At 42.4% G+C, this 27,592-nt stretch overlaps 1 protein-coding gene across 2 annotated transcripts; it reads left to right on the top strand.

Moving 5' to 3' along the window:
* The first annotated feature begins 116 nt into the window (after window positions 1-116).
* On the top strand, window positions 117-27,255 carry spns3 (SPNS lysolipid transporter 3, sphingosine-1-phosphate (putative)). Of its 2 annotated transcripts, XM_084178362.1 has the most exons (13): window positions 117-238; window positions 11,756-12,002; window positions 12,348-12,413; window positions 17,795-17,931; window positions 19,410-19,561; window positions 21,103-21,169; window positions 21,708-21,850; window positions 24,094-24,246; window positions 24,429-24,618; window positions 24,837-24,902; window positions 25,161-25,259; window positions 25,695-25,866; window positions 26,912-27,255. In XM_084178362.1, the coding sequence occupies exons 1-13, from the start codon at window positions 200-202 to the stop codon at window positions 26,974-26,976; spliced, it is 1,596 nt and encodes a 531-aa protein (XP_084034488.1). In that variant the 5' UTR covers window positions 117-199; the 3' UTR covers window positions 26,977-27,255. The 2 variants fall into 2 exon arrangements, with proteins under 2 accessions (XP_084034488.1, XP_084034489.1); XM_084178363.1 differs by lacking the exon at window positions 117-238 and having other exon boundaries at window positions 17,808-17,931.
* The last annotated feature ends 337 nt before the right edge of the window (window positions 27,256-27,592 follow it).

Genomic DNA, 27,592 nt, shown 5'->3' on the forward strand with positions numbered 1-27,592 from the left:
GTTTCGAAAATGGCAGTTGGCTTGTTGTCAGTGTGATTGCATATGACCAACCCAGAGGGGGCTGGCCTCTGTGCCAACTTAATATCCCAGCAGCATATTACCGTTAAGAGCCTGAGGAGGATTTCCTGCAGGTTGTCTGTCTCTGTCTCAGCCCTGGAGACACACTGGGACTCCCCATCGTCACTCAAAACAACATGGAATGACCAGTCCAAGATTTCAAGACTTCATCAACCAAAATGTAAGATGTATTTGATTTATTTTTAATTCAGTCTGTTTGTATGGGTTAAAGTACTGTTGACGTTGCGATTACGCTGTGTTCTACAACTGCGCTTTTGACCTGTCATGTCAAGCAAACCCAAAAGTCAATGATCTTCTAACTACAGAACCGATGTCCGTGTGTGTAGGCTATATCAAGTTTAAAAAACATACCCAGTTGCAGTGGTGTAAAGTACTTAAGTAAAAATACTTTAAAGTACTACTTAAGTAGTTTTTTGGGGTATCTGTACTTTACTATTTCTATTTTTGACACCTTTTACTTCACTACATTCCTAAAGAAAACAATGTACTTTTTACTCCATACATTTTTCATGACACCCAAAAGTAGTCGTTACATTTTCAATGCTTAGCAGGACAGGACAATTGTCATATTCAAGCAGTTATCAAGAGAACATCCCAGGTCATAATAATAATATGCCATTTAGCAGACACTTTTATCCAAAGCGACTTACAGTCATGTGTGCATATATTTTTAAGTATGGGTCGGGGATCGAACCCACTACCCTGGCGTTACAAGCGCCGTGCTCTACCAATTGAACTACAGAGGACCATCCCTACTGCCTCTAATCTGGCGGACTCACTAAACACAAATGCTTCGTTTGTAAATGATGTCTGAATGTTGTAGTCTGCCACTGGCTCTCCATAAAAAAACACAAGAAAATGGTGCCGTCTGGTTTGCTTAAAATATGGAATTTGAAATGATTTATACTTTAACTTTTGATACTTAAGTACATTTTAGCAATTCCATTTACTTTTGATACTTAAGTATATTTAAAACCCAAATACTTTTAGACTTTTACTCAAGTAGTATTTTACTGGGGTGATGTTCACTTTTACTCGAGTCATTTTCGATTAAGGTATCTTTACTTTTACTCAAGTATGACAATTGGATACTTTTTCCACAATGGCCCAGTTGTCGATGTGTTTATGTCTGCACAATGCTATTGTATTGTAGTCTGTTGCTCTGGGAAGAAGCTGCACCCATAATCGCTGGATTGTTGCTATTGACCTGACAGATTCTCCCAGACTTTACTGCTACTGTTGACGTAAACAACCACTGCAGCCAGCGTTTAAAAAAAAAAAAAGCATAAAAATGTGTGATTATATTGCATATTTTATAACACACAGTATGATATTAGTGAACTATGTCAATATTAGTAATATGTCAATGTATTTCATTTGCAAATCACGGAAGTGTTGAAGTAGCTAGTACTTTGAGGACATCAAGATTAACATAATGATGTCTTGCGCCAGATTCTTTTGAATACCATTTTTGATTGAATCGAGGTCTAAGTACATCCTACCATTAGGCCTAACAGAGCCTTCTGTTTACATTCTCTAAATCAATAGCTTGAAACACAGAGGAAATCCCATCAATCATATCTCCTACTATATTCAGAGGCTATCAGCCTAGAAACATCTATAACAAACACTTAAAAGTTAAACATGAACAGTTTTGAACTCTGACCACCATTGTTACAACCTAAATTACCAGTTTAATAACAAACATTGTGTCTTGAATGACATAGTGATGTAACTATTGTTGCTGCTTTGCCAGAAACCCAGGAGGAGGCTGGGTTATCTGTAGAACGTTGAGACAACTACAATGAAGCAGCCAAATACTATTGTACATTGAGACATACTGTACATTTACATTTACATCATTTAGCAGACGCTCTAATCCAGAGCGAGTTACCTGTAGTGAGTGCATACTTTATTTTTGTATTTTCATACTGGCCCCCCTGTAGAGGACTGCTAAAGTATTCTTCCTTCCCCTTCATCTAACAACCACATGGATCCGGTTTACAGTGTTTAAAATTAGTTCCCACTATTCTGAATGGTCTGTATCACAAGGGTGATTTGCAAAGTGTTTCCTCAAACAAGATAAATGTATTTTGGCTTTGACAAAAATGGAAGTGTCTAATGAATTTAAGGGAAACTTAAATCCGTTCTACCTAATTTCTACCAGCATGTTAAATGTGCAACCAGAGGAAAAAAAACTCTAGACCACCTTTACTCCACACACAGAGACGCATACAAAGCTCTCCCTTGCCCTCCATTTGGCAAATCTGACCATAACTCTATCCTCCTGATTCCTGCTTATAAGCAAAAACTAAAGCAGGAAGCACCAGTGACTCGGTTAATAAAAAAGTGGTCAGATGTCTATAGGCAGCAGCCTCTGATGTGCTAGTGATGGCTGTTTAACAGTCTGATGGCCTTGAGATAGAAGCTGTTTTTCAGTCTCTCGGTCTCAGCATTGATGCACCTGTACTGACCTTGCCTTCTGGATGATAGTGGGGTGAACAGGCACGGGTGATTGATGATCTTTTTGGCCTTCCTTTGACATCGGGCGCTGTAGGTGTCCTGGAGGGCGGGTAGTTTGCCCCCCTGTAATGTGTTGTGCAGACCGCACCACCCTCTGGAAAGCCTTGCGGTTGCAGGCAGTGCAGTTTCCGTACCATGTGGTGATACAGCCTGACAGGATGCTCTCAAATGTGCATCTGTAAAAGTTTGTGAGGGTTTTAGGTGCCAAGACAGATTTCTTTAGGCTCCTGAGGTTGAAGAGGCTCTGTTGTACCTTCTTCACCACACTGTCTGTGTGGGTGGCAGGGACGGCCTGTTCAATAGGGCGATATGGGCGACGCACTGCCAAACGGGAAAAGGAAGGGATTTTTTTTCTAATCAATTATATCACGGCAACAGTAGTTATCAGTGTTGTAATCTGATCTGACTGCCACTAAATGTCAAATCAGGCTAAAGTCGTGCTTCAAATGGCCCCGCCCGTTTTTGGGCGATTTCAGTCAGGTTGAAAATCGCCCAGAAGTCTCTCATAGCCTGTCATGTAAAATCTATTTTTTTCAAATTTCAAAGCTTTCAATACATTCTCTATGGGTGTCTGTGGGCTTGCACTTACGCGCTTTCGTCATACGTGACGTAACTATGAACGTAACTAAGCAAATAGCGGCTAGCAGCGTCTCTTTGCGACCTGCAGTGTGGCGTTATTTTATGTTTTTAATTTGTACACTTAGTGGCGTTATTTTATGTTTTTAATTTGTACACTTAGTTTACAAACATTCTGCCAACCATGGATTTCGAGTGGTGGGTTTTGGACTGATCTTGTTGATCGTGTACATACCCGCTACGAACGGACTAAATAATGAAAACGTTGCTGGCAGCGGAATCCAATACAGCTGGGAGATGGCTGGATGACAGAGTCCCGGACAGAGAAGTGGAGCCGGCCGGCTTCACCCTGGTCGGAGCGGACCTCGATCTGACAGTCACAGGGAAAATCGATCCTGGTAAGAGAGCGACTCTGTACCCCCGAGCCCCGACATTGAACTGCTTTCTGTGTCACTGTGACCTTACTATCTGCCCCGTGAGTTCCCCCAATTGTTTGTTACCGTTGTGTACTGTTGATAATCACAAGTTTACTGGAGAACTGAGACCAAGTAGAGACTTTGGACAGGGTGGATATGGTATAATAAAGGCAGTTTATTTAGAGGTAAAGATATCTGGAATCGCGTGCACGGACTCGTTCGTCAAACTCTTAGGGAGCTATCTGAAGAGAGCCCCGAAAACATTGTGTGCTGACATTTTATACAATAAATGATGTAGGTTGAATCTAGTAGTTCTGATCTTCTGATTGGTCCTGATGAGTTGGGCGAGGTCCCCTCCACTGTTGCATTGGCTCTGAGTCGGGTTCTCTGTCTTCAAATGTTCAGCCTAAAGAGAGGGGATTTTTGTGTGTGTGTGTGTGTGTGTTTAACAGTGATGATGTGTGTGTGTGTGTGTGTGTGTTTAACAGTGATGATGTGTGTGTGTGTGTGTGTTATCAGTGATGATGTGTGTGTGTGTGTGTGTGTGTGTCCTCAGAGCAAGAACTCGTGAGTTGGAAGAACTGAGAGACCTATGGCGTGGGTGTTGTCCTTGGCCACCTGCTGACAAGGCTGACAAGATAGGACTCTTTTGTCCATTGTTATAGGATAGGAACAGCATTGATTGAAAACAAACGCCCAACACAAAATGGGTCATGCACAAGATTTTAGTCAGACCAAGCTATAACATTATATATTTACTACGACAGTACATTCAACCAAAAGCTAATATAACAAAGGCATCAGAGATTATTTATAATCTGTCACAGAAACTGGAATCCATCTCCCCAGATCAGTCAATAAATGCTTCTGGTATTGACTTATATGCTGCCCCTGTCTTCATGTTGTTGCTGGACATATCTTTTTTTAAATGTGTGTAGGTCACCTAAATCATCAGAAAAATTGCCCCTCCTGAGAATTTTTTCAGGAGCCGCCACTGGTGGGTGGTCCAGCTGTTCCGGATGACTATGTGATCACGCTCTCCGTAGCCGATGTGAGTAAGACTTTTAAGCAGGTCAACATTCACAAGGCCGCAGGGCCAGACGGATTACCAGGACGTGTACTCCGAGCATGTGCTGACCAACTGGCAAGTGTCTTCACTGACATTTTCAACATGTCCCTGACTGAGTCTGTAATACCAACATGTTTCAAGCAGACCACCATAGTCCCCGTGCCCAAGGACTCTAAGATAACCTGCCTAAATGACTACCGACCCGTAGCACTGATGTCTGTAGCCATGAAGTGCTTTGAAAGGCTGGTCATGGCTCACATCAACAGCATTATCCCAGAAACCCTAGACCCACTCCAATTTGCATACCGCCCCAACAGATCCACAGATTATGCAATCTCTATTGCACTCCACACTGCCCTTTCCCACCTGGACAAGAGGAACACCTACGTGAGAATGCTATTCATTGACTACAGCTCAGCATTCAACACCATAGTGCCCTCAAAGCTCATCACTAAGCTAAGGATCCTGGGACTAAACACCTCCCTCTGCAACTGGATCCTGGACTTCCTGACGGGCCGCCCCCAGGTGGTATGGGTAGGTAACAACACATCTGCCACACTGATCCTCAACATGGGGGCCCCTCAGGGGTGCGTGCTCAGTCCCCTCCTGTACTCCCTGTTCACCCATGACTGCATGGCCAGGCACAACTCCAACACCATCATTAAGTTTGCAGACGACACAACAGTGGTAGGCCTGATCACCGACAACGATGAGACAGCCTATAGGGAGGAGGTCAGAGACCTGGCCGTGTGGTGCCAGGATAACAACCTCTCCCTCAACGTGACCAAGACAAAGGAGATGATTGTGGACTACAGGAAAAAAAAGAGGACTGAGCACGCCCCCATTCTCATCGACGGGGCTGTAATGGAACAGGTTGAGAGCTTCAAGTTCCTTGGTGTCCGCATCACCAGCGAACTATCATGGTCCAAACACACCAAGACAGTCGTGAAGAGGGCACGACAAAGCCTATTCCCCCTCAGGAGACTGAAAAGATTCGGCATGGGTCCTCAGATCCTCAAAAAATTCTACAACTGCACCATCGAGAGCATCCTGACTGGTTGCATCACCGCCTGGTATGGCAACTGCTTGGCCTCCGACCGCAAGGCACTACAGAGGGTAGTGCGTACGGCCCAGTACATCACTGGGGCCAAGCTTCCTGCCACCCAGGACCTCTATACCAGGTGGTGTCAGAGGAAGGCCCTCAAAATTGTCAAAGACTCCAGCCACCCTAGTCATAGACTGTTCTCTCTGCTACCGCACGGCAAGCGGTACCGGAGTGCCAAGTCTAGGTCCAAAAGACTTCTCAACAGCTTCTACCCCCAAGCCATACGACTCCTGAACAGCTAATCATGGCTACCCGGACAATTTGCACTGCCCCCCCCCCCCCCCCCCCCCCCCCCCCCCACCCCACCTTTTTACGCTGCTGCTACTCTGTTAATTATTTATGCATAGTCACTTTAACTCTACCCACATGTACATATTACTTCAACTACCTCAACAAGCCGGTGCCCCCGCACATTGACTCTGCACCGGTACCCCCCTGTATATATAGCCTCCCTACTGTTATTTTATTTTACTTCTGCTCTTTTTTCTCAACACTTTTTTGTTGTTGTTTTATTTTACTTTTTTATTAAAAAATAAATGCACTGTTGGTTAAGGGCTGTAAGTAAGCATTTCACTGTAATGTCTGCACCTGTTGTATTCGGCGCATGTGGCCAATAAAATTTGATTTGTAAGTCGCTCTGGATAAGAGCGTCTGCTAAATGACGTAAATGTAAATGTAAATTTGATTTGATTTGACATTGTTGTTTTTGGTGAGATTCAAATTGTATTTGTTACATGCGCTGAATACAACAGGTGTAGACTTACCAGTAGCCATATCAATGAGTAAGAGGTATTTGAGGTAGATACAAGCTAGCTAGTTAGATGAGTAGTATTTGATACACTGTATTTGATACACTGCCAATTTTGCAGGTTTTCCTACTTACAAAGCATGTAGAGGTCTGTAATTTTTATCATAGGTACACTTCAACTGTGAGAGACGGAATCAAAACAAAAATCCAGAAAATCACATTGTATGATTTTTAAGTAATTAATTTGCATTTTATTGCATGACATAAGTATTTGATCACCTACCAACCAGTAAGAATTCTGGCTCTCACAGACCTGTTAGTTTTTCTTTAAGAAGCCCTCCTGTTCTCCACTGAATACCTGTATTAACTGCACCTGTTTGAACTCGTTACCTGTATAAAAGACACCTGTCCACACACTCAATCAAACAGACTCCAACCTCTCCACAATGGCCAAGACCAGAGAGCTGTGTAAGGACATCAGGGATAAAATTGTAGACCTGCAAAAGGCTGGGATGGGCTACAGGACAATAGGCAAGCAGCTTGGTGAGAAGGCAACAACTGTTGGCGCAATTATTAGAAAATTGAAGAAGTTCAAGATGACGGTCAATCACCCTCGTCTGGGGCTCCATGCAAGATCTCACCTCGTGGGGCATCAATGATCATGAGGAAGGTGAGGGATCAGCCCAGAACTACACTGCAGGACCTGGTCAATGACCTGAAGAGAGCTGGGACCACAGTCTCAAAGAAAACCATTGGTAACACACTACGCCGTCATGGATTAAAATCCTGCAGCGCACGCAAGGTCCCCCTGCTCAAGCCAGCGCATGTCCAGGCCAGTCTGAAGTTTGCCAATGACCATCTGGATGATCCAGAGGAGGAATGGGAGAAGGTCATGTGGTCTGATGAGACAAAAATAGAGCTTTTTGGTCTAAACTCCACTCGCCGTGTTTGGAGGAAGAAGAAGGATGAGTACAACCCCAAGAACACCATCCCAACCGTGAAGCATGGAGGTGGAAACATCATTCTTTGGGGATGCTTTTCTGCAAAGGGGACAGAACGACTGCACGGTATTGAGGGGAGGATGGATGGGGCCATGTATCGCGAGATCTTGGCCAACAACCTCCTTCCCTCAGTAAGAGCATTGAAGATGGGTCGTGGCTGGGTCTTCCAGCATGACAACGACCCGAAACACACAGCCAGGGCAACTAAGGAGTGGCTCCGTAAGAAGCATCTCAAGGTCCTGGAGTGGCCTAGCCAGTCTCCAGACCTGAACCCAATAGGAAATCTTTGGAGGGAGCTGAAAGTCTGTATTGCCCAGCGACAGCCCCAAAACCTGAAGGATCTGGAGAAGGTCTGTATGGAGGAGTGGGCCAAAATCCCTGCTGCAGTGTGTGCAAACCTGGTCAAGACCTACAGGAAACGTATGGTCTCTGTAATTGCAAACACATTTTTCTGTACCAAATATTAAGTTCTGCTTTTCTGATGTATCAAATACTTATGTCATGCAATAAAATGCATATTAATTACTTAAAAATCATACAATGTGATTTTCTGGATTTTTGTTTTAGATTCCGTCTCTCACAGTTGAACTGTACCTATGATAAACATTACAGACCTCTACATGCTTTGTAAGTAGGAAAACCTGCAAAATTGGCAGTGTATTAAATACTTGTTCTCCCCACTGTATGTACATGAAGGCAGGGTAAAGTGACTAGGTATCAGGATAGATAATAATAAGGTATTTGAGGTAGATATGTACATGAAGGCAGGGTAAAGTGACTAGGCATCAGGATAGATAACAATAAGGTATTTGAGGTAGATATGTACATGAAGGCAGGGTAAAGTGACTAGGCATCAGGATAGATAACAATAAGGTATTTGAGGTAGATATGTACATGAAGGCAGGGTAAAGTGACTAGGCATTAGGATAGATAATAAGAGTCAAATAATGAACAGAGCAGTGGCGTGTATTCATGGTCGCCAAGGGATGCCAGGCTTCCCCAAAAAAAAGAAGAAAAAAAAAAGAACATTAAATAATTTATCTTTTATCTCTCTGTGTTTCATAATTTTCTTTCAATTCGTAAGAGGCTGAATGTATCTCACAGGAGAAAGCATCCCAGCGAGCGAAACAGCGCCCCCTCTGTCTCTCTACGTGTAGGCCATTTATCTGCTACTGTCTGATCCAAACGAGTAGGACATTGTTGCCGCCCGTAGCATTGAATGCAAGGAAAGCCAGCGAACATTTGGCCTCCCTTGACAGAAAGAGTATACAAAATGTGCCAATCAGCATTGAGCTAAACTGAGCGAACTCAACTGTGAATGGTCCTAGCTAAAAAATAAAAATAAATGTCTAGGGAAGCCAGTTTGGATTTGGCATCTTCTATCAAATCGCTTTGAGAGCATACGTCGTTAACAAAAAACAACTTGAATTGTTGCATCTCGTTGTGTTGTTGTCCTCCGGTGGCTAGCTAGCTAAAATTGGCCCTTTCCTAAATTAGCCATGGATGGAGATCGGGATTTGGACTTGTGGTTTTACTTAATTGTCCGTACAGGCCAGTGATCATAACGGCGATTCTGATCCAACCATTAATTCATACATTGTTGTGCCCCTGTCCTGAGAGGATATGTACTGTAGCTAGATGTAGAAAGCTAATGTTAACTAGCTAACGTTGCCCATGAGTGGAAAGTTAGGCTAGTGAGAAAGCATTTTAGCCAGGTAGCCTAGGAAAAACAAATAAAAGGGTGTACTGTATGACATAGACTGTTTCGTCAACATGAAGGAGATGAGTAGGGTGAGTCGACTGGCTTCCCCAGTGATTTTACCCACGCACCGTGACTGGAACAGAGTAGTTTAAAAAGGTGGAAGAACAGAATAGTTTAAAAAAAGGTGGAAGAACAGAGTAGTTTGAATTCAGGGGGAAAATTACTGAGGATTTTGGACAGGAGAAGGTGTCTGAAGTGACTACAATTTTACATTTTAGTCATTCAGCAGACGCTCTTATCCAGAGCGACTTACAGTTAGTGAGTGCATACAGTTTATTATCTTTTTAATACTGGTCCCCTGTGGGAATCGAACCCACAACCCTGGCATTGCAAATGCCATGCTCTACCAACTGAGCTACACGGGACTATTTTAATACTGGACTTTGAACACTTGTCTTCACTGGTGGTAAAAGACCGTGCACAGATAGGGCTCTACCCTGACAGAGCACATGCCCCTTTCCCTTCCAGTCTCCAAAGTGCCGTTTTGGGTGGGTGGTGGTGTAATTTCCCCCCAAATGTATTTTTTTTAAAATACATTTTTAGTAATTGTTGTTCGGAACCCACTGCCCGCAAGTCATTGTCAAGTTCGCCACCCCCCCACCCTGTCCGTTGGTTGCACTGGTTGATCTGCCCTGTATGGAGATCTGCCCCGTTATCCAAACATCCATGGCTTGAGAGATGCGGTCACCGAATGTGTGGTGTAGCTAGCTACCTACTTTAAAATAAAGTAAATTAAATTAAATATCAACAGTGCTGCCACAGCAGCATAACATTTGAATAACACTTGATCTTCATCAATATACGGTCTTGTTGGCTGATACGCGCAGCAGGGAGAGGCAGAAAAACAGAGAGCATCTTTCATTTTGAGCACCTGCCCCCTGAAAGGTCTGTGCACTGTCCTCTTAAAGACCGACCAGAGACTGCAGCCTGGTCTCATAAACTAGAAGTGACATAGTAAATGTTCATCCGGGACACTTAAATTAGTATGATATGTTAAGTTTGGTATGGTTACATGAAATGGAAGGTTACTTTAGGGTGGTTGGTCAGAGTGTATCAGCCTGGTCTCATAGACTACACGTAACATAGTAAACGTAAATCCGGGACACTCAAATTAGTATGATATGTTACGTATTATAAACTGTGTGGTTCAAGCCCTGAATGCTGATTGGCTGAAAGCCGTGGTATATCAGACCGTATACCATGGGTATGACAAAAAATGACTCTGGTAACCAGTTTATAATAGCAATAAGGTACCTCTGGGGTTTGTTGTAATGGCCAATATATCACGGCTAAGCGCTGTATCCAGGCATTCCGCTTTGTGTCGTGCATAAGAACAGCCCTTAGCCGTGGTATATTGGCCGTACAACATAACCCCTCGGGATTTATTGCTTAATTGTATTGTTACATAAGACAGAAGGTTACTTAAGTCAAAAATGAAAAGTAGGGTGGTTAGTCACGGTGGATGGGTGGGTGTATAACGCGAACATCTAGCAACCCAAAGGTTGCGTGTTAGAATCTCATCACGGACAACTTTTGCATTTGAGCTAATTAGCAACTTTGCAACTTTTGCATTTGAGCTAATTAGCAACTTTGCAACTTTTGCATTTGAGCTAATTAGCAACTTTGCAACTACTTACTACTTTTTAGCTTCTTTGCAACTAATTAGCATGTTAGCTAACCCTTACCTTAACCCTTTAACTTAACTCCTAACCTTAACCCCTAACCCCTTGAGCTAGCTAATATTAGCGTTAGCCACCTAGCTAATGTTTGCGACAACAAATTGCAATTCGTAACATATTGTATGAATTGCAATTCGTAACATATTGTTTAATCATACGAATTGCAAAGTAAGCAGGGCAGAATGAGAAGCCACGCCCCCTGAATCAGTCTCCTAGATGTTGCTGTTTACTTTCTCACTCTATTTCCAGTAACTCAATTATGACTGAGATTTCATCTTAAATTAGTTTGAGGGCCAGAGTATGGTAGACTAATACCTCGTGGACAGATCTACGTAAACATAACTCGTACCGTAGAATCTGTCAGGAAGGAATGGGATGTGTGGGCTAACGAGCAGCATTAGTTCCAGCGTTTCGTTTTTTTTTTCCGTCACTGGTTATTTGGACAAATCATGATTTCGCAGGTGTTAGCATCTTTTGAATTTTGGAAGGGTGAGGGGACATTTGGCCTGGGTTAACTGAGATTAGCTACACTCATACCTGTAGACGTCACATACACACTCTTGATTTTTACCAGTGGTATCTGTGAATACATGTGGTAAAACAATAGTCTTTCTCATCACCGGAACTCTGAGGAGCATGTCACTCTTAGTCAGACGCTGTATGTCAACCTTAAAGGTGCAATCTGCAATACATGTAGTTTTAATCTATAGCTCCATCTATGAATTTGGGAGTTGTTTACGGTTCGCCCCACCCCTCAGATTGTGCCATCCACTTCATATGTTACTTTCCTTTTTTCAGATCTCGGGACTGGTTGCCATGGAGACAAACGGGACAGTGACGTCTCCGCAGGACAGAGAGAAGACCTGTCTGAGTTCAGTTTCTAACGCAACTTCCACACATTATGGTTCCACAGCTGACAGCCTTCCTACTTCTGAACCGTCCACAGCGGAGACAACAGTCTTCTCTCCACTACGCTCCCATATAACAGTAGCCGTGCTCTGTTATATCAACTTAATCAATTACATGGACCGATACACAATCGCAGGTGAGAGTCTTTCAGCACTTCTATTGAAAACAGCTAAACACCTGCAGTCAAGCTTGCAACTTTCCCCTTTTTGCGTGGTGGCTTGCATCACGTCACATCCACAGATTTATCACCTAGTCGGCTTGGGGAGTCGAACCAGCGACCTTTCACTTACTGACCAACACGCTCGTAACTGCTAAGCTACCTGCCACTATCTACATCAAGCTTGTGACTCTATAAACTTGTTGGATGCATTTGGAGTCTGTTTTGTTTTAGATAATGCATGGGCATTTCTGATGCTGATGAGTTATGGAGGGTCCCTTTTGTACTAACTAATGCAATACTGTTTCTGTTTTTTTCTCACAGGGGTCCTTTCCAGTATCCAGAAGTTCTTTGATATAGCTGACAGCACATCTGGACTACTACAGACAGGTATATATGATGATTCATATTTACATTCACTTCACACCCTGTTCTGTTATTGTGTTTACAACCACAACCTCATCATGCTGAGGGTGCAGAGTGCAGCGACCCTCACATTACAGGAAAACAAGAAGACGTTAGATCAACGATTACTTCACTTCCTGTGCAATGCTTATTGATACAATCTCAGGTTATCTGATTTTACTGTGCCTTGAGAAACTATTCACACCACTTGACTTTCTCCACATGTTGTGTTACTGCTTGAATTTAAAATGGATTACATTGAGATTTTTTGGTTACTGGCTTACGCAAAATACCCCAGTATGTTTTTAGAAATGTTTACAAATTAATTAAAAACGAAAAGATGAAATGTCTTGAGTCTTTAAGTATTCCAGCCCTTTGTTATGGCAAGCCTACATAAGTTCCACAGTAAAAATGTGCACAACAAGTCACATAATAAATTGCGTGGACTCGCTCTGTGTGCAATAATAGTGTTTAACATGATTTATGAATCACAACCTCATCTCTGTACCCCACACATATAATTATCTGTAAGGTCCCTCAGTCGAGCAGTGAATTTCAAACACAGATTCAACCACAATGACCAGGGAGGTTCTCCAATGCCTCACAAAGAAGGGAACCTATTGGTAGATGGGTTTAAAAAAAAGCAGCAGACATTAAATATCCCTTTGAGCATGGTGAAGTTATTAATTACACTTTGGATGGTGTATTATCTATCCTAATGCCTAGTTGGACCCAGTCTCTACAAAAATACAGGCGTCCTTCCTAACTCAGTTGCCAGAGAGAAAGTAAACTGCTCAGGGATTTCACCATGAGGCCAATGTTGACTTTAAAACAGTTACAGAGTTTAATGGCTGTGATAGGAGAAAACTGAGGATGGATCAACAACATTGTAGTTACTCCACAATACTAACCTAATTGACAGAGTGAAAAGAAGGAACCCTGTACAGAATACAAATATTCCAAAACCATGCATCCTATTTTCAACAAGGCACTAAAGTAAAACTTTTAAAAATGTGGCAAAGCAATTAACATTTTGTCCTGAATACAAAGTGTTAGGTTTGGGGCAAATCCAATACAACACATTACTGAGTACCACGCTCCATATTTTCAAGCATAGTGGTGGGTAATGCTTGTAATCATTAAGGACTGGGGAGTTTTTCAGGATTAAAATTAAACAGAATACTAGAGGAAAACCTGGTTCAGTCTGCTTTCCACCAGACACTAGGAGATTAATTCACCTTTCAGCAGGACAATAACCTAAAACACAAGGCCAAATCAACACTGCTTACCAAGAAGACTGTGAATGTTCCTGAGTGGCCGAGTTAGTTTTGACTTAAATCAACTTGAAAATCTATGGCAAGACCTTAAAATGGTTGTCTAGCAATGATCAACAACCAATTGGACAGAGTTTGAAGAGTTTAGAAAAGCATAAAGGGAAAATGTTGAACAATCCAGAGCTGTATTCGATTGTGATGTAAATTAGGTATGTAGTATGCTTATTGGTCATAGTATGGATATAGTTAGTATGCCAAAAGTTCCAAGATGTCGTACTACATTCGGCAAAATTCAAAGTATACAAGCAGTGGACACTATTTCCGGGTTTTTAGGGCCCATAATGCAATTCTCCAGAAGATGGGCGTGGCTTCACAACATTTTCAGATTTGAAGAAAATGGCGGAAAATATGCAGTCGAAGTCCGACGTGAGCGGATACAAATTTGTTGCTTTAATTATGACAAATGTTAAGAAAATGTTGCGCAATGTAATAAAAATAGTAATGTCTTCTCAAATAAGTTACACGTTATGTTGGCTGACAATTTGTTAGCTACGCTAGCTTTACGAACCGCATAGCATATCATTACAGCAGTTGCTTGTATGTACCAGTATGTTAGCTAGGTACCTAACGTTAGTTGGCTACTTTTATTTATTTTATTTTATTTTACCTTTATTTAACTAGGCAAGTCAGTTAAGAACAAATTCTTATTTACAATGGCGGCCTACACCGGCCAAACCCGGACGACGCTGGGCCAATTGTGCGCTGCCCTATACTAATACATGGAACTTGCCAGTATATTAACTATATGCTAACTAACTAACTACCCAACGTTTATTGACTTGATTATTCACGTCATGCTTAGCTAAGTGGTATAGTCGTTGTGCGTTCTCAATGGACATTGTTAGTGGAGTAATAAGATGTCTAGCTAGTAATTTCTTATGCTAACAAGCTAGCAAGAAGTTGCATAGCAACAGCATGAACTGGTAGACAGGCGACGCGCTAGTACACTCAACTGAAAGGGTACCGTTCGTTTACAGTATACTAAAATGAACTAATAGTAGGTAGTATATACTCATTAAGTATGTAGTATACAGTATGTTAGTATGGGTATTCGAACACAGCTCAGGTGTGGAAAGCTCTTACAGACTTACCCAAAAAGACTCGCAGCCGTAAAGGTGCTTCTACGAAGTATTGACTCAGGGGTGTGAATACTCATGTAAATGAGATATTTCTGTATTTAATTTTCAAAAAATTAGCAAAAATGTCTAAAAACATGTTTTTACTTTGTCATTATGGTGTATTATGTGTAGATGGGTGAGATATATATTTTTTGAATGCATTTTCAATTCAGGCTGTAACACAACAAAATGTGGAATGAGTCAAGGGGTTTGAATACGTTCTGAAGGTTCTGTTTCATCACAGAAGGGTTTTTTTACCACATCTCTTAATCATGTGCATTTAGTTCTGGGTATGTTGGTCTTGATTGTGTTTTCACATGTAACATATTGTCCAGTGTAGGCGACATTTTATACTTTATCTGCTCCGACTGAATCCTAGTGACCATCTGGTCCTATGGACCAGGACGTGTGTCGGAAAACAGATCACCTCTCACTCTAACACTGACTGGGCCATATAATGAAGGCATTGTGGAGATGCAGCACCGAGGTAGACTTAACCAATACAAGCTGATTAAGGCAACAACATTAGACTATCTCAGAGCCCCTTTTTACTTTCACCCCCAGGCTTCTCAGTCAGAAGCATAGTGCAGCAGTATTTGTCAATAGTTTTAACGATGCTTTCCTCACCGTGGCGTATTGCATTATCAACATAAACATTTTTCCTTGCATTGTGGCTGCAGTTATTGGTTAAAAAAAAACTGTAGTGTCATGATGGCAGGCATTTTGTTTTGAATGCCTTTATGCGGAGATAGTTCCTCACTCCAACAAAATGAATAATCCAGTCTCATGATGTTGCAAACTGTAAAACGTCATTTTAATGTAATAAATATTTATGTCACGCCCTGACTCAGGGGACGCTTAAATGTTGAGTCAGGGTGTGTATATTCTATGTTGTGTGTTTTCTATGTTTCGATCTATTATGTGAAGATCTATGTTGGCCGGTGTGGTTCCCAATCAGAGGCAGCTGTAGCTCGTTGTCTCTGATTGGGGACCATACTTAGGCAGCCTATTGGCACTATTGGGTTGTGGGATCTTGTTCCTTGTAAGGTATGTTGTGTGTGCGCTACCTTGGACTTCACGTGTCGTTTGGTTTATTGTTTTTTCGTGTGTTTATTCAGTGTAAATAAACATGTACGTATATCACGCTGCGCCTTGGCCTGACCCGTCATTAAACGAACGTGACAATTTAGGGGTAGATCAGCTTTAATATTGCAGATTGTGGCTTCTATCAATGTAATTGTTTGGATAATTTCCAATCCCCATATATATTTTTTGTGTATATATATATACAGTGCATTCGGTTTATATACAGTGCATAGTTTTTTCCCCCTCATTAATCTTCACACAATATCCCATAATGACAAAGCAAAAACAGGTTTTTAGGAATTTTTGCAAATGTATAAAAAAATAAAAAAAGTATATTACATTTCCATAAGTATTCAGACCCTTTACTCAGTACTTTGTTGAAGATCCTTTGGCAGCGATTACAGCCTCGAGTATTCTTGGGTATGACGCTACAAGCTTGGCACACCTGTATTTGGGGAGTTTCTCCCATTCTTCTCTGCAGATCCTCTCAAGCTCTGTCAGGTTGGATGGGGAGCGTCGCTGAACAGCTATTTTCAGGTCTCTCCAGAGATGTTTGATCGGGTTCAAGTCCGGGCTTTGGCTGGGCCACTCAAGGACATTCAGAGACTTGTCTCGAAGCCACTCCTGCGTTGTCTTGGCTGTGTGCTTAGGGTCGTTGTCCTGTTGGAAGGTGAACCTTCGCCCCAGTCTGAGGTCCTGAGAGCTCTGGAGCAGGTTTTCATCAAGGATCTCTCTGTACTTTGCTCCGTTTATCTTTCCCTCGATCCTGGCTAGTCTCCCAGTCCCTGCCACTGAAAAACATCCCACAGCATGATGCTGCCACCACCATGCTTCACCGTAGGGATGGTGTCAGATTTCCTCCAGACGTGACGGTTGGCATTCAGGCCAAAGAGTTTAATCTTGGTTTCATCAGACCAGAGGATCTTGTTTCTCATGGTCTGAGAGTCCTTTAGGTGCCTTTTGGCAAACTCCGATGGTAACTCTGACAGCGCTTCAGAGTTCCTCTATGGAGATGGGAGAAACTTCCAGAAGTACAACCATCTCTGCAGCGCTCCACCAATCAGGTCTTTATGGTAGAGTGGCCAGACGGAAGCCACTCCTCAGTAAAAGGCACATGTGCCGGTTGAGAGAATGCCAAGAGTGTGCAAAGCTGTCATCAAGGCAAAGGGTGGCTACTTTGAAGAATCTCAAATATAAAATATATTTTAAAATAAATAAATAAATATATTATTTATTTATTTTAAAATATACTGTACCAGTCAAAAGTCTGGACACACCTACTCATTCAAGGGTTTTTCTTTATTTTTACTATTTTCTACATTGTAGAATAATATTGAAGACATAATAACTATTAAATAACACGTATTGAATCATGTAGTAACCAAAAAAGTTTTGATGTCTTCACTATTATTCTACAATGTAGAAAATAGTAAAAATAAAGAAAAACCCTTGAATGTGTAGGTGTGTCCAAACGTTTGACTGGTACTGTATATATTTTCCTTCTTCATTATTTTCCCCTAACCCTACCACCCCTCCCCTAACTGGAGTAAACTAATGGACAACAATACTTAGGCTTCTACTTCCACCAATACTTAGGCTTCTACTTCCACCAATACTTAGGCTTCTACTTCCACCAATACTTAGGCATCTACTTCCACCAATACTTAGGCATCTACTTCCACCAATACTTAGGCTTCTACTTCCACCAATACTTAGGCATCTACTTACACCAATACTTAGGCTTCTACTTCTCACCCAACAAAATGAATCATCCTGTCTCATGATGTTGCAAACTGTAAACACACTTAAATTGTTAATGCGTTTACAGTTTTCATCTGCAGTTTCATTATTTTGGCTCCAATCTTTGGGTACCTTGGCGACCGCTACAACAGGAAGTTCATAATGATTGGCGGGCTGAGTGTGTGGGTGGTGACGACCCTGAGCAGCTCTTTTGTCACAGAATCGGTAAGTAAAACATTGGCTTTGTTCAAGAGCATCAAAACCGTGATGTATCATGGGTAAAATTGTGACTGACTGACTGACTGATCTACAAATAATATTGAGTAGTTATTTATGATGCTAGGTGATTTGTAGATCAGTCAGGCTCGACTCGCCTTTAAAGGGCCAATCTGTGATTGCTACCTAACTTTTTGTGACTTTTTAATTAATGATATATGGCTATTGATTCTTGAAGAATATAATGTATAAATGCCTCATGAGCTTAGTTAAACTGTCTAACCCCATCAGAACCCCAAATATGGCCTTGTTTTGTTTATAACATGTGCAGTTAGAGCTAGTCCAGGATGTGACTTTGCACGCTAGCACAGTGCTGCCACCGCTCGTTGTGGATCTCGACGTTGAAGGCCGACCAGGGTACTGCAGGCTGCTTATATGATCCTTATAACTTCTTCTGTGTACGATTTTAAAATGATTGGTGCAAGGGACGCACAGTTGGGTCTGAAATTATTGACACCCTTGATAAAGATTAGCAATAATGACTATAAAATAAATAATTCTACTACTGAGCTATATTGAGCTATTAATATTGAAATAGTGAGCTATACTGAGCTATCCAAAAAATTTGGGAAATGATATTATTTTATACTGATACAATTTTTGAGAAAGAGATTTTGTTTAGAAACGTATTCTATTCTTATTTACAACAAAAGTAACTCCAAAATGACACAATACATGATTAACCATTCATTTCTATTCTATCCAAAACGAACTGCAAATGCATCCAACAAGTTTGTAGAGTCACAAGCTTGATGTAGGTAGTGGCAGGTAGCCTAGCGGTTAAAAGCGTTTGGCCAATAAATGAAAGGTGCTGATTCGAATCCCCGAAACGACTAGGTGAAAAATCTGCCCTTGAGCAAGGCACTTAACCCTAATTGCTCCTGTAAGTCGCTCTGCGTAAGTGCATCTGCTGAATTACTGAAATGTAAATGTAATCAATGCGTTCTAAGAATATGGTACCAAATACTACACTTTTGACTACTTTATTTATAACAATCTTTAGGGCTGTCAATCATTTTGATCTTTTTGAGGTTTGTTTTTATTACTTGTTAAACAAAATCTCTTTCTCTGACCAATTGTAGTAGTATAATAATAAAAATGTCCATACAATATAGCTCAGTATTTAAATTATTTATTTTATACAGTCGTTATTGCTCATCTTTATCAAGGGTGTCAATAATTTCAGACCCCTCTATACATCTGGTGTACTAGAAGCAAGTATTGGCACCATGAAAAAATATATTTACACAAATATTGCCCACCAAGATTACCATTTTCCCATTCACTATAATGGGGGATCCTGCTTTCTGAAAACAACAGTGTGTAGTATCCCGGTCAGGCCTTTAACTTCATGGCTTCAATGAGAGGGGGCAGTCGTTCTCCCCTGGAGTGGACTGGTTAAAGCTTCAGTATTGTTGTATTGTCAGTATTTCTGGCTGCTGGTGCTGTTGAGAGCCCTGGTGGGGACTGGAGAGGCCAGCTATTCCACCATCGCCCCTACCATCATAGGAGACCTGTTCTCTGGAGCCAAGAGGACCATGATGATCGCTGCCTTCTACATATTCATCCCTGTTGGAAGGTCAGATTCTACAGAGGAGCTTAATAATCCTCATGTTGCCATCAACATACTACACCATGGTCTGCGTCTGAAATGGCTATTCCCTATTTAGTGTTCATGTGAAGTGTGCACTGTATCCATGTCCCCTGTAGCTCAGTGGGTAGAGCATGGCGCTTGCAACGCCAGGGTTGTGGGTTTGTTTCCCACGGGGGGAGGGGGGGGGGGGTGTTAAGTGAATTATTTAACAAACTATTTCAGTGTCTGTGCGTCTCCCAAAAGGTTGTAAGTCTTTTGGGATTTAAGTAACGGACAGAGTCCCGGTCTGCATAGTCAGAGATTTATTCATTGAGAATTCTGCCATCACAATTTCAGAGTCCATCTTTTATACTCATACGTCATACAAACATCCCTCCCCTCGGGCTTTCTTATCATAGCCTACTCCCTGCATTCCTCAGTTATCGCCGTTCTCACAATATTCTGCACCATGTTTTCATAACAGTTTCTCTCCTCCCTAAATTCCTCAGTTATCAGTTGCCTGTAGGCAGTTCTCCTTGTCCTTTGTTGTCTGGCCTAACTCTTACTCACATTGCTAAATAGTAGCTCAATGCCATAGTCTTTACTGGTCCTACGCTCACACATTTCTAACACATTATACACAGTTTCAGGGTGTAATAATTAGTCATTAATAATTAATCTATCAGGGGGCCAGTATGAAAATGTATGCACTCACTAACTGTAAGTTGCTCTGGATAAGAGCGTCTGCTAAGTGACTCAAATCTAAATGCATCTTGCTCTAGTGGTTTTGCAAAATAGCACAAACTGCGTAGTCAAGTCACAGGCAAGGGGAATCACACTGTTGGTATGCTAATTGTGTAAGCTTGTTAAGACTGGAGAAAGAAAGCAAACAAAGTGTAAAATAAGTCTCTGCAACCGAGCAGAACGTTGGGCACTAGCATTCCATTTGGGCACTAGCATTCCATTTGGGCACTAGCATTCCATTTGGGCACTAGCATTCCATTTGGGCATTCCATTTGGGCACTAGCATTCCATTTGGGCACTAGCATTCCATTTGGGTACTAGCATTCCATTTGGGCACTAGCATTCCATTTGGGTACTAGCATTCCATTTGGGCACTAGCATTCCATTTGGGCACTAGCATTCCATTTGGGCACTAGCATTCCATTTGGGCACTAGCATTCCATTTGGGCACTAGCATTCCATTTGGGCACTAGCATTCCATTTGGGTACTAGCATTCCATTTGGGCACTAGCATTCCATTTGGGTACTAGCATTCCATTTGGGCACTAGCATTCCATTTGGGCACTAGCATTCCATTTGGGCACTAGCATTCCATTTGGGCACTAGCATTCCATTTGGGCACTAGCATTCCATTTGGGCACTAGCATTCCATTTGGGCACTAGCATTCCATTTGGGCACTAGCATTCCATTTGGGCACTAGCATTCCATTTGGGCACTAGCATTCCATTTGGGCACTAGTATTCCATTTAGACACTAGGCTAGCTTCACATTGTCAATGTCCTCCTGTTTGTGTGTTTTTCAGTGGTCTGGGATTCATAATAGGATCCTCCGTTGCCAATGCCACTGGAGACTGGTGTTGGGCCTTACGGGTAAGTCCCAGAAAGACAGAAACGCAACCTATTCTATTGAAATAAAACAACACACCTCCAGCTCCCATGTTGTGACACACATCTTTTATAACACACCTCTAATCCACACACCGTGACACATTATCTTCTCAGTATTTCATCAGGATTGTATTCATTACAGAAACCGTTTACCGTTTAAGAACCAAACGGAAGCAAACAGAGCAAATGTAATGAAATGGGGAGGTACCTACAAAATACCTGAATTTGTCCAATAGAAACTCTCGTTTGCGTTTTCCGTTTGGAGTAAACGGTTTCTGTTGCGAAACGTTTTGAAACAGAATCAGTGTAATTATTAGACCCCTGGCTCCCTGTCATGAAATAATGTCATTTGAGATCAGACCGTAGTAGCTCTATCTATATTGTATCTGAAGAAGCAGGTGAAATCATGTCATCCCTTCTGAGTCCTGGTGACAGAGAGCAAGAGTAGACATTCTCTCTGGTTGATGACTCATATTGTCTGTCCTGTCTGTCTGTCTGTCTGTCCGTCCGTCTGTCTCAGCTCAATCCCATCCTAGGTTCCCTGGGTCTGCTCCTGCTGGCTGTGTTGTGCCCCAACCCACCACGAGGGGCCTCTGACACCCACGGAGGAAGTACCATAGAGCACACCTCGTACCTGGAGGACGTCAAGTACCTTCTGAAGAAGTGGGAGAAAATGACAACGCATCTCTTAACACATCGTCAAATCATCTTATCTCCTTGATTGAATACTGTGTCTCCGACTCAGGGCTGGCACTAGCCTTTTCGGGGGCCGCCCACCTCGCAGGCCAAATCTTTAGTGGCCCTTCTCTTGGTGGTGGAGAGAAAGAAAATAGGCATTTTACAGCTACACTATATAAACAAAAGTATGTGGACACCCCTTCAAATTAGTGGATTCGTCTATTTCAGCCACACCTGTTGCTGACAGGTGTATAGAATCGAGCACACAGCCATGCAATCTCGATAGACAAATATTGTCAGTAGAATGGCCCGTACTGAAGAGCTCAGTGACTTTCAACGTGGCGCTGTCATAGGATGCCACCTCCTTTCCAACAAGTCAGTTTGTCAAATTTCGGCCCTGCTAGAGCTGCGCCGGTGAACTGTAAGTGCTGTTATTGTGAAGTGGAAACGTCTAGGAGAAACAACGGCTCAGATGCGAAGTGGCCAAACAAGCTCACAGAACAGGACCGCTGAGTGGTGAAGCGCGCAGCGCGTAAAAATTGTCTGTCCTTGGTTGCAACACTCCAAACGGCCTCTGGAGCAACATCAGCACAATAACTGTTCGTCGGGAGCTTCATGAAATGTGTTTCCATGGCCGAGCAGCCGCACAAGCCTATGATCACCATGCGCAATGCCAAGCTTCGGCTGGAGTGTTGTAAAGCTTGTCACCATTGGACTCTGGAGCAGTGGAAACGCGTTCTCTGGAGTGATGACGTTTAGCCATCTTGAAGTCCAACTGATGAATCTGGGTTTGGCGGATGCCAGGAGAACGCTACCTGCTCCAATGCATAGTGCCAAATGTAAAGTTTGGTGGAGCAGAAATAATGGTCTGGGGCTGTTTTTAATTGATTCAGGCTAGGCTTTAGTTCCAGTGAAGGGAAATCTTAACGCTACAGCATACAATGACATTCTAGATGATTCTGTGCTTCCAACTTCGTGGCAACAGTTTGGGGAAGGCAGGCCCTTTCCTGTTTCAGCATGACAATGCCCCCATGCACAAAGCGAGGTCCATACAGAAATGGTTTGTCTAGATCGGTGTGGAAGAACTTGACTGGCCTGCACAGAGCCCTGACCTCAACCCCATCGAACAATGTTGGGATGAATTGGAACGCCGACTGCGAGCCAGGCCTAATCGCCTAACATCAGTGCCCGACCTCACTAATGCTCTTGTAGCTGAATGGAAGCGAGTCTCAGCAGAAAACCTTCCCAGAAGAGTGGAGGCTGTTATAGCAGCAAAGGGGCGGGGATCAACTCCATATTAATGCCCATGATTTTGGAATGAGATTTTCAACGAGCAGGTGTCCACATACTTTTGCTCATGTAGTGTATTTTCCTGAAATACTACACATTTTGTCATGGGTGTAGAGAAAATGTTGCAGTTAAAAAAAAAACTAAATGTATGCAATGCTACGCATTTTGCCATGGGGGCAGAGAACATTTTGCAGTTTTAAAGATTATTTCCTGCAATTCTACACATTTTGCCATCACTTATATGATGATTTTGCCATGTTAATATGATGAGAGGGACTAACAAAATCAATGGGGGCCCCCAGGAGGTCCGGCGCCTGCCTACCTGGTTGGTAATTCAGCCAGGATTACTAGCTCAGTTGGTAGAGCATGGCGCTTGCAACGCCAGGATTGTGGGTTCGATTCCCACGGGGGGCCAGTATGAAAAATGTATGCTCTGGATAAGAGTGTCTGCTAAATGACTAAAATGTAAATGTAGATAGCTGGCTAGATTAATTAGCCTCGCAATCTATAACATTTTAGCTGACATGGATAAATGAGTGACTGTCAGTGACTGACATAACAAGAGGAAAACTGCGGATGCACAACCACATTTCTAAATTGCACCTTTGTCTAACTAAGTTAAGACCCTGACTGAGTTCCCTTAAATAAAAAATAAATAAATAAAAACAGTGGGTAGGGGGGCCTGCTAGCCATGCAGTAGGGTTACAAAGGAAGGGTATATTACTGGTAACTTTCAAAGTTTACCAGTAAACTACCGGAATTTTGGAAACTTTCAGGATTTTATGGAATTTTCATAACATGTCAAATATATTAAAAATACGTTTATTTAAAAATAAAAAAAATAGAAATGACAAAGGTGTGAAACGTTCTCCAAAATATAACTCGTCAACTTAGTGAATGCTGTTTTGTTTAATATCTCTCTCTGTTCCTCCATGCAGTAAGAGCTTTGTGTGGTCGTCTCTGGGAGTGACAGCCATGGCTTTTCTGACTGGAGCTCTGGCCTTCTGGACACCCACCTTACTGAGCCGAGCTCAGGTGACTCAGGGCATCAAACCACCTTGCATCGCTGAACCGTGCGACCCCTCCGACAGGTATGAATTAATTAATTAATTAATTGGTGGATAGATGAATGAACAAATTAATGAAAACCTTTTATTATTATTATTATTATTTTTTGCCTGACCTCTGACCTTTTCATTCTCTTTGCTTGAATTCCTTGAAACAATATCACTTTAGTTACATGTTTCAACTGTTTGTTTGTCTTTCTGTCCAGTTACATCTTCGGGGTGGTGACGGTGTTGACGGGTATTTTGGGTGTTTCGTTGGGCAGCACCATCTCCAGGAGACTGAGGGACAGGGTGCCCAATGCAGACCCCCTCATCTGTGCTGTGGGTATGCTCAGCTCCGCACCCTGCTTCTTCACCGCCATCGTACTGGCGTCTACAAGCATCCCTGCCACTTATGTATGACATCAGCTCTTTAGCTTTTTTTGCTTGCTCTTTGGAGTCTATGCCAGGTTACTGTAAAATCACTTTGTGACAAGTGCTGATGCACAAAATACTTCATAAATTCATTTGATTGAGGTCCTGCTCACGCTAGGAGCTGCTAAAAACGCATATGAACAAATATTACGTTGACCAGATGTTGTTTTGGAAACCTGTAAATGTGTCATTCTGCTCAGGTGTTCATCGGCATTGGGGAGACTCTATTGTCACTGAACTGGGCCATTATAGCGGATATCCTCCTGGTGAGTTTGATTCACTGATATCTTGTGACCCTTCGAATTGCAAAGTGCATTAACCAATCAGTCAGTGAGTTAGGCATATGTTCGTTCCTGTGTGACAAAGTTGACGTGCCTTTCCTACCCTGCATCCAAAGAATTGATTTGAGCAAGCTAGTTCTTGATTCTACTTATGTGACAAAGCCTGATATATATATATATATATATATATATTGCAGTGTATTTATAAGTAAATGAGTTCACCTCGATGTATTCTCTTCTCAGTATGTGGTGGTGCCAACCAGGAGGGCTACAGCTGAAGCTCTGCAGATCATGGTCTGTCATCTCCTAGGCGATGCCGGAAGCCCTTACCTGCTAGGAGCTGTAAGACTGTCATTTATGGTTGAATAAAAATCGCTCAGACATACAGTATGGTGTGTATGTCGTAGGTTGACATTTATTGGGATGAGTCTTGTCCTTGAGGCAGAACTGAGCGAAAAAAAATCATGAAAACTAAAATGAGCTTTTTGGTCTTAATTTAAGGTTAGGGTTAGTAATTTGTGTTAGCAGTGTGGTTAGATCTAAAATCATATTTGATGACTTTGTGGCTGTGCCAGCTAGTGACCACTCTGCAGGGCTGCCTCCAGAACAAGATTCATGATGAAAAATGCTAACCTGCGTGTACATCAGTAACCAGTGACCATCAGGGTTGAGGTCAATTCCTCATAAAATTCTCATTGATTTGACTGAATTGAAATGGTATTGAGCACGACCCTGATATGACTACTGTCTCTCCTCTTGCCCCCTATCGGTCAGTAGATCTCTGATGCTCTGAGTAGAGATCAGCCTGACTCTCATGCGTGGCGTTTCCGTAGTCTGGAGTACAGTTTCCTGCTGTGCCCCTTCGTAGGTGTCCTCGGCGGGCTCTTCTTCCTCATGACAGCCCTCTACATCACAAAGGACAGGAAGAACGCTGAGCTTCTCACTGCAGGTACTATAGTGACGTATGGCTTCATATGGGTATATAATAATAATAATAATAATAATAATAAGCCATTTAGCAGACGCTTTTATCCAAAGCGACTTACAGTCATGTGCGCATACATTTATATGATTGATGTATGTTCTGCTTGTATGTTTTTTCGACTAAACATGCTGTGAGGGTTCGGTTTGAGTTAGTCTCTTGTAATACGGTTAAATAAATGTCTTGTTACTGGGCACGTGAGATTTGATTCTTGGTGCCAAGGTTAGATTTTATTCTTATTTGGATTGTTATATGCCAGACAGTTCTACATCCTACTTTTTTTTATGTTCTATGACGTATGATGCAAAGTCAAATAAGTGTGTGTACGTGTGCGTTCTTGTGCACATACGTGTGTGTGTGCGTGTGAGGCTGGCCGTGCACTAAGAGCCCTTGGTGTGTGTTTGGTCGTTGTGTTCGCTAGCGTTGGTGCCGGACAGAGTCATGCCACATGATCGTAACACTTACTCAAGGCCATGACTGGACAGAGGCTCTCTTTGTCCCCCTCATATCTCCTCTGAACCATCCCAACACACTTCCTCTCAGAAACTACACACACACACACACACACACACACACACACACACACACACACACACACAATCAGTACAGGTCCTTGATTAGGTTAGAAGGGAATCAGACAGTGAGAGGACAATGCTCCCTCCACAGACAAAGACAACATTGTGTTTTAAGTTTAGTATCTTGTAAGTTTAGTATCTTGTAAGTTTAGTATCTCACAGCCTCTTCAGTCTGTGGGCGTGTGTTTATCAGTTGTGATTGAAGACCCACCACCTCAGGAGATAAGAGTTGGTTCCTTCCTTCCTGATAAACTTTTCTGTCATCTCTGTCTGATTTTGGACCTGTACCACTCACATCAATCATCTGCAAAGCGCAAATGTTTCACATGCATGATGCTGTCTAAGTAGCCTTGTGTTCCAGCCAGGAAAGCTCTCTTTTTTCCCCTGGGTCTCTATCTTACTGTACCTCTCTCTGTGTGTTCTCTGTGTGTTTTCAGGGCTGTGTGATCCAGTAGATCCTCCTACTCAGTTTATTCCCACGGCAGGCTCCACAGATTGCTGAGGTGAAACTGGGATCCTTGGAGGACACTCGACTAGAGGAAGATATGTTAGATGTTGGTTGGTATGTGACCAAACTGAGCGTTGGGCTGACTGTGTGTAGTACCCCAGACCACTCTATATGAGAAAATAATGGAACTGGCAACAAGTTCATATAGAAAGATTCCAAAGCTGCACACTGATCCAAAGAAAATGAGTTGTGGTCCATGGTACACAGACCTGTTTTTAAATGATGTGCCTTTTAATGACAAATCCGTTTTAAAAAATGTACCCCATTTTATAATTGCTGTGTTTTTATGTCTTACCACCTCACAATGTTTTTTTTATCTCACACAACCTTCATTGAAGTCCACTGTAAATACTCTGTGTAGTGTCCTAAACCAAACCTGAACAACTTCATTTTATGGGGAACAAACCAGCAGCAATTGAAAAAAAAAATCCATCCATTTTGTTGGCACGTTCCAGATTGACCTGTCCCTCCCCAGGCCCAAGCCTCCCTCTCCCACCCAGCAGCAAGAGGACGGAACGGGGTCTGAGGCTGGCCTGTAGCAGGAGCACCTGGAGGCTTCTCCACTCCACCTCACAGTGTGCAAGGGAATCCCCAGCCAATTCTCACTTTT

The sequence above is a fragment of the Coregonus lavaretus genome (genome assembly GCF_964263955.1).
Source record: "Coregonus lavaretus genome assembly, chromosome: 15".
NCBI lineage: Eukaryota > Metazoa > Chordata > Actinopteri > Salmoniformes > Salmonidae > Coregonus > Coregonus lavaretus.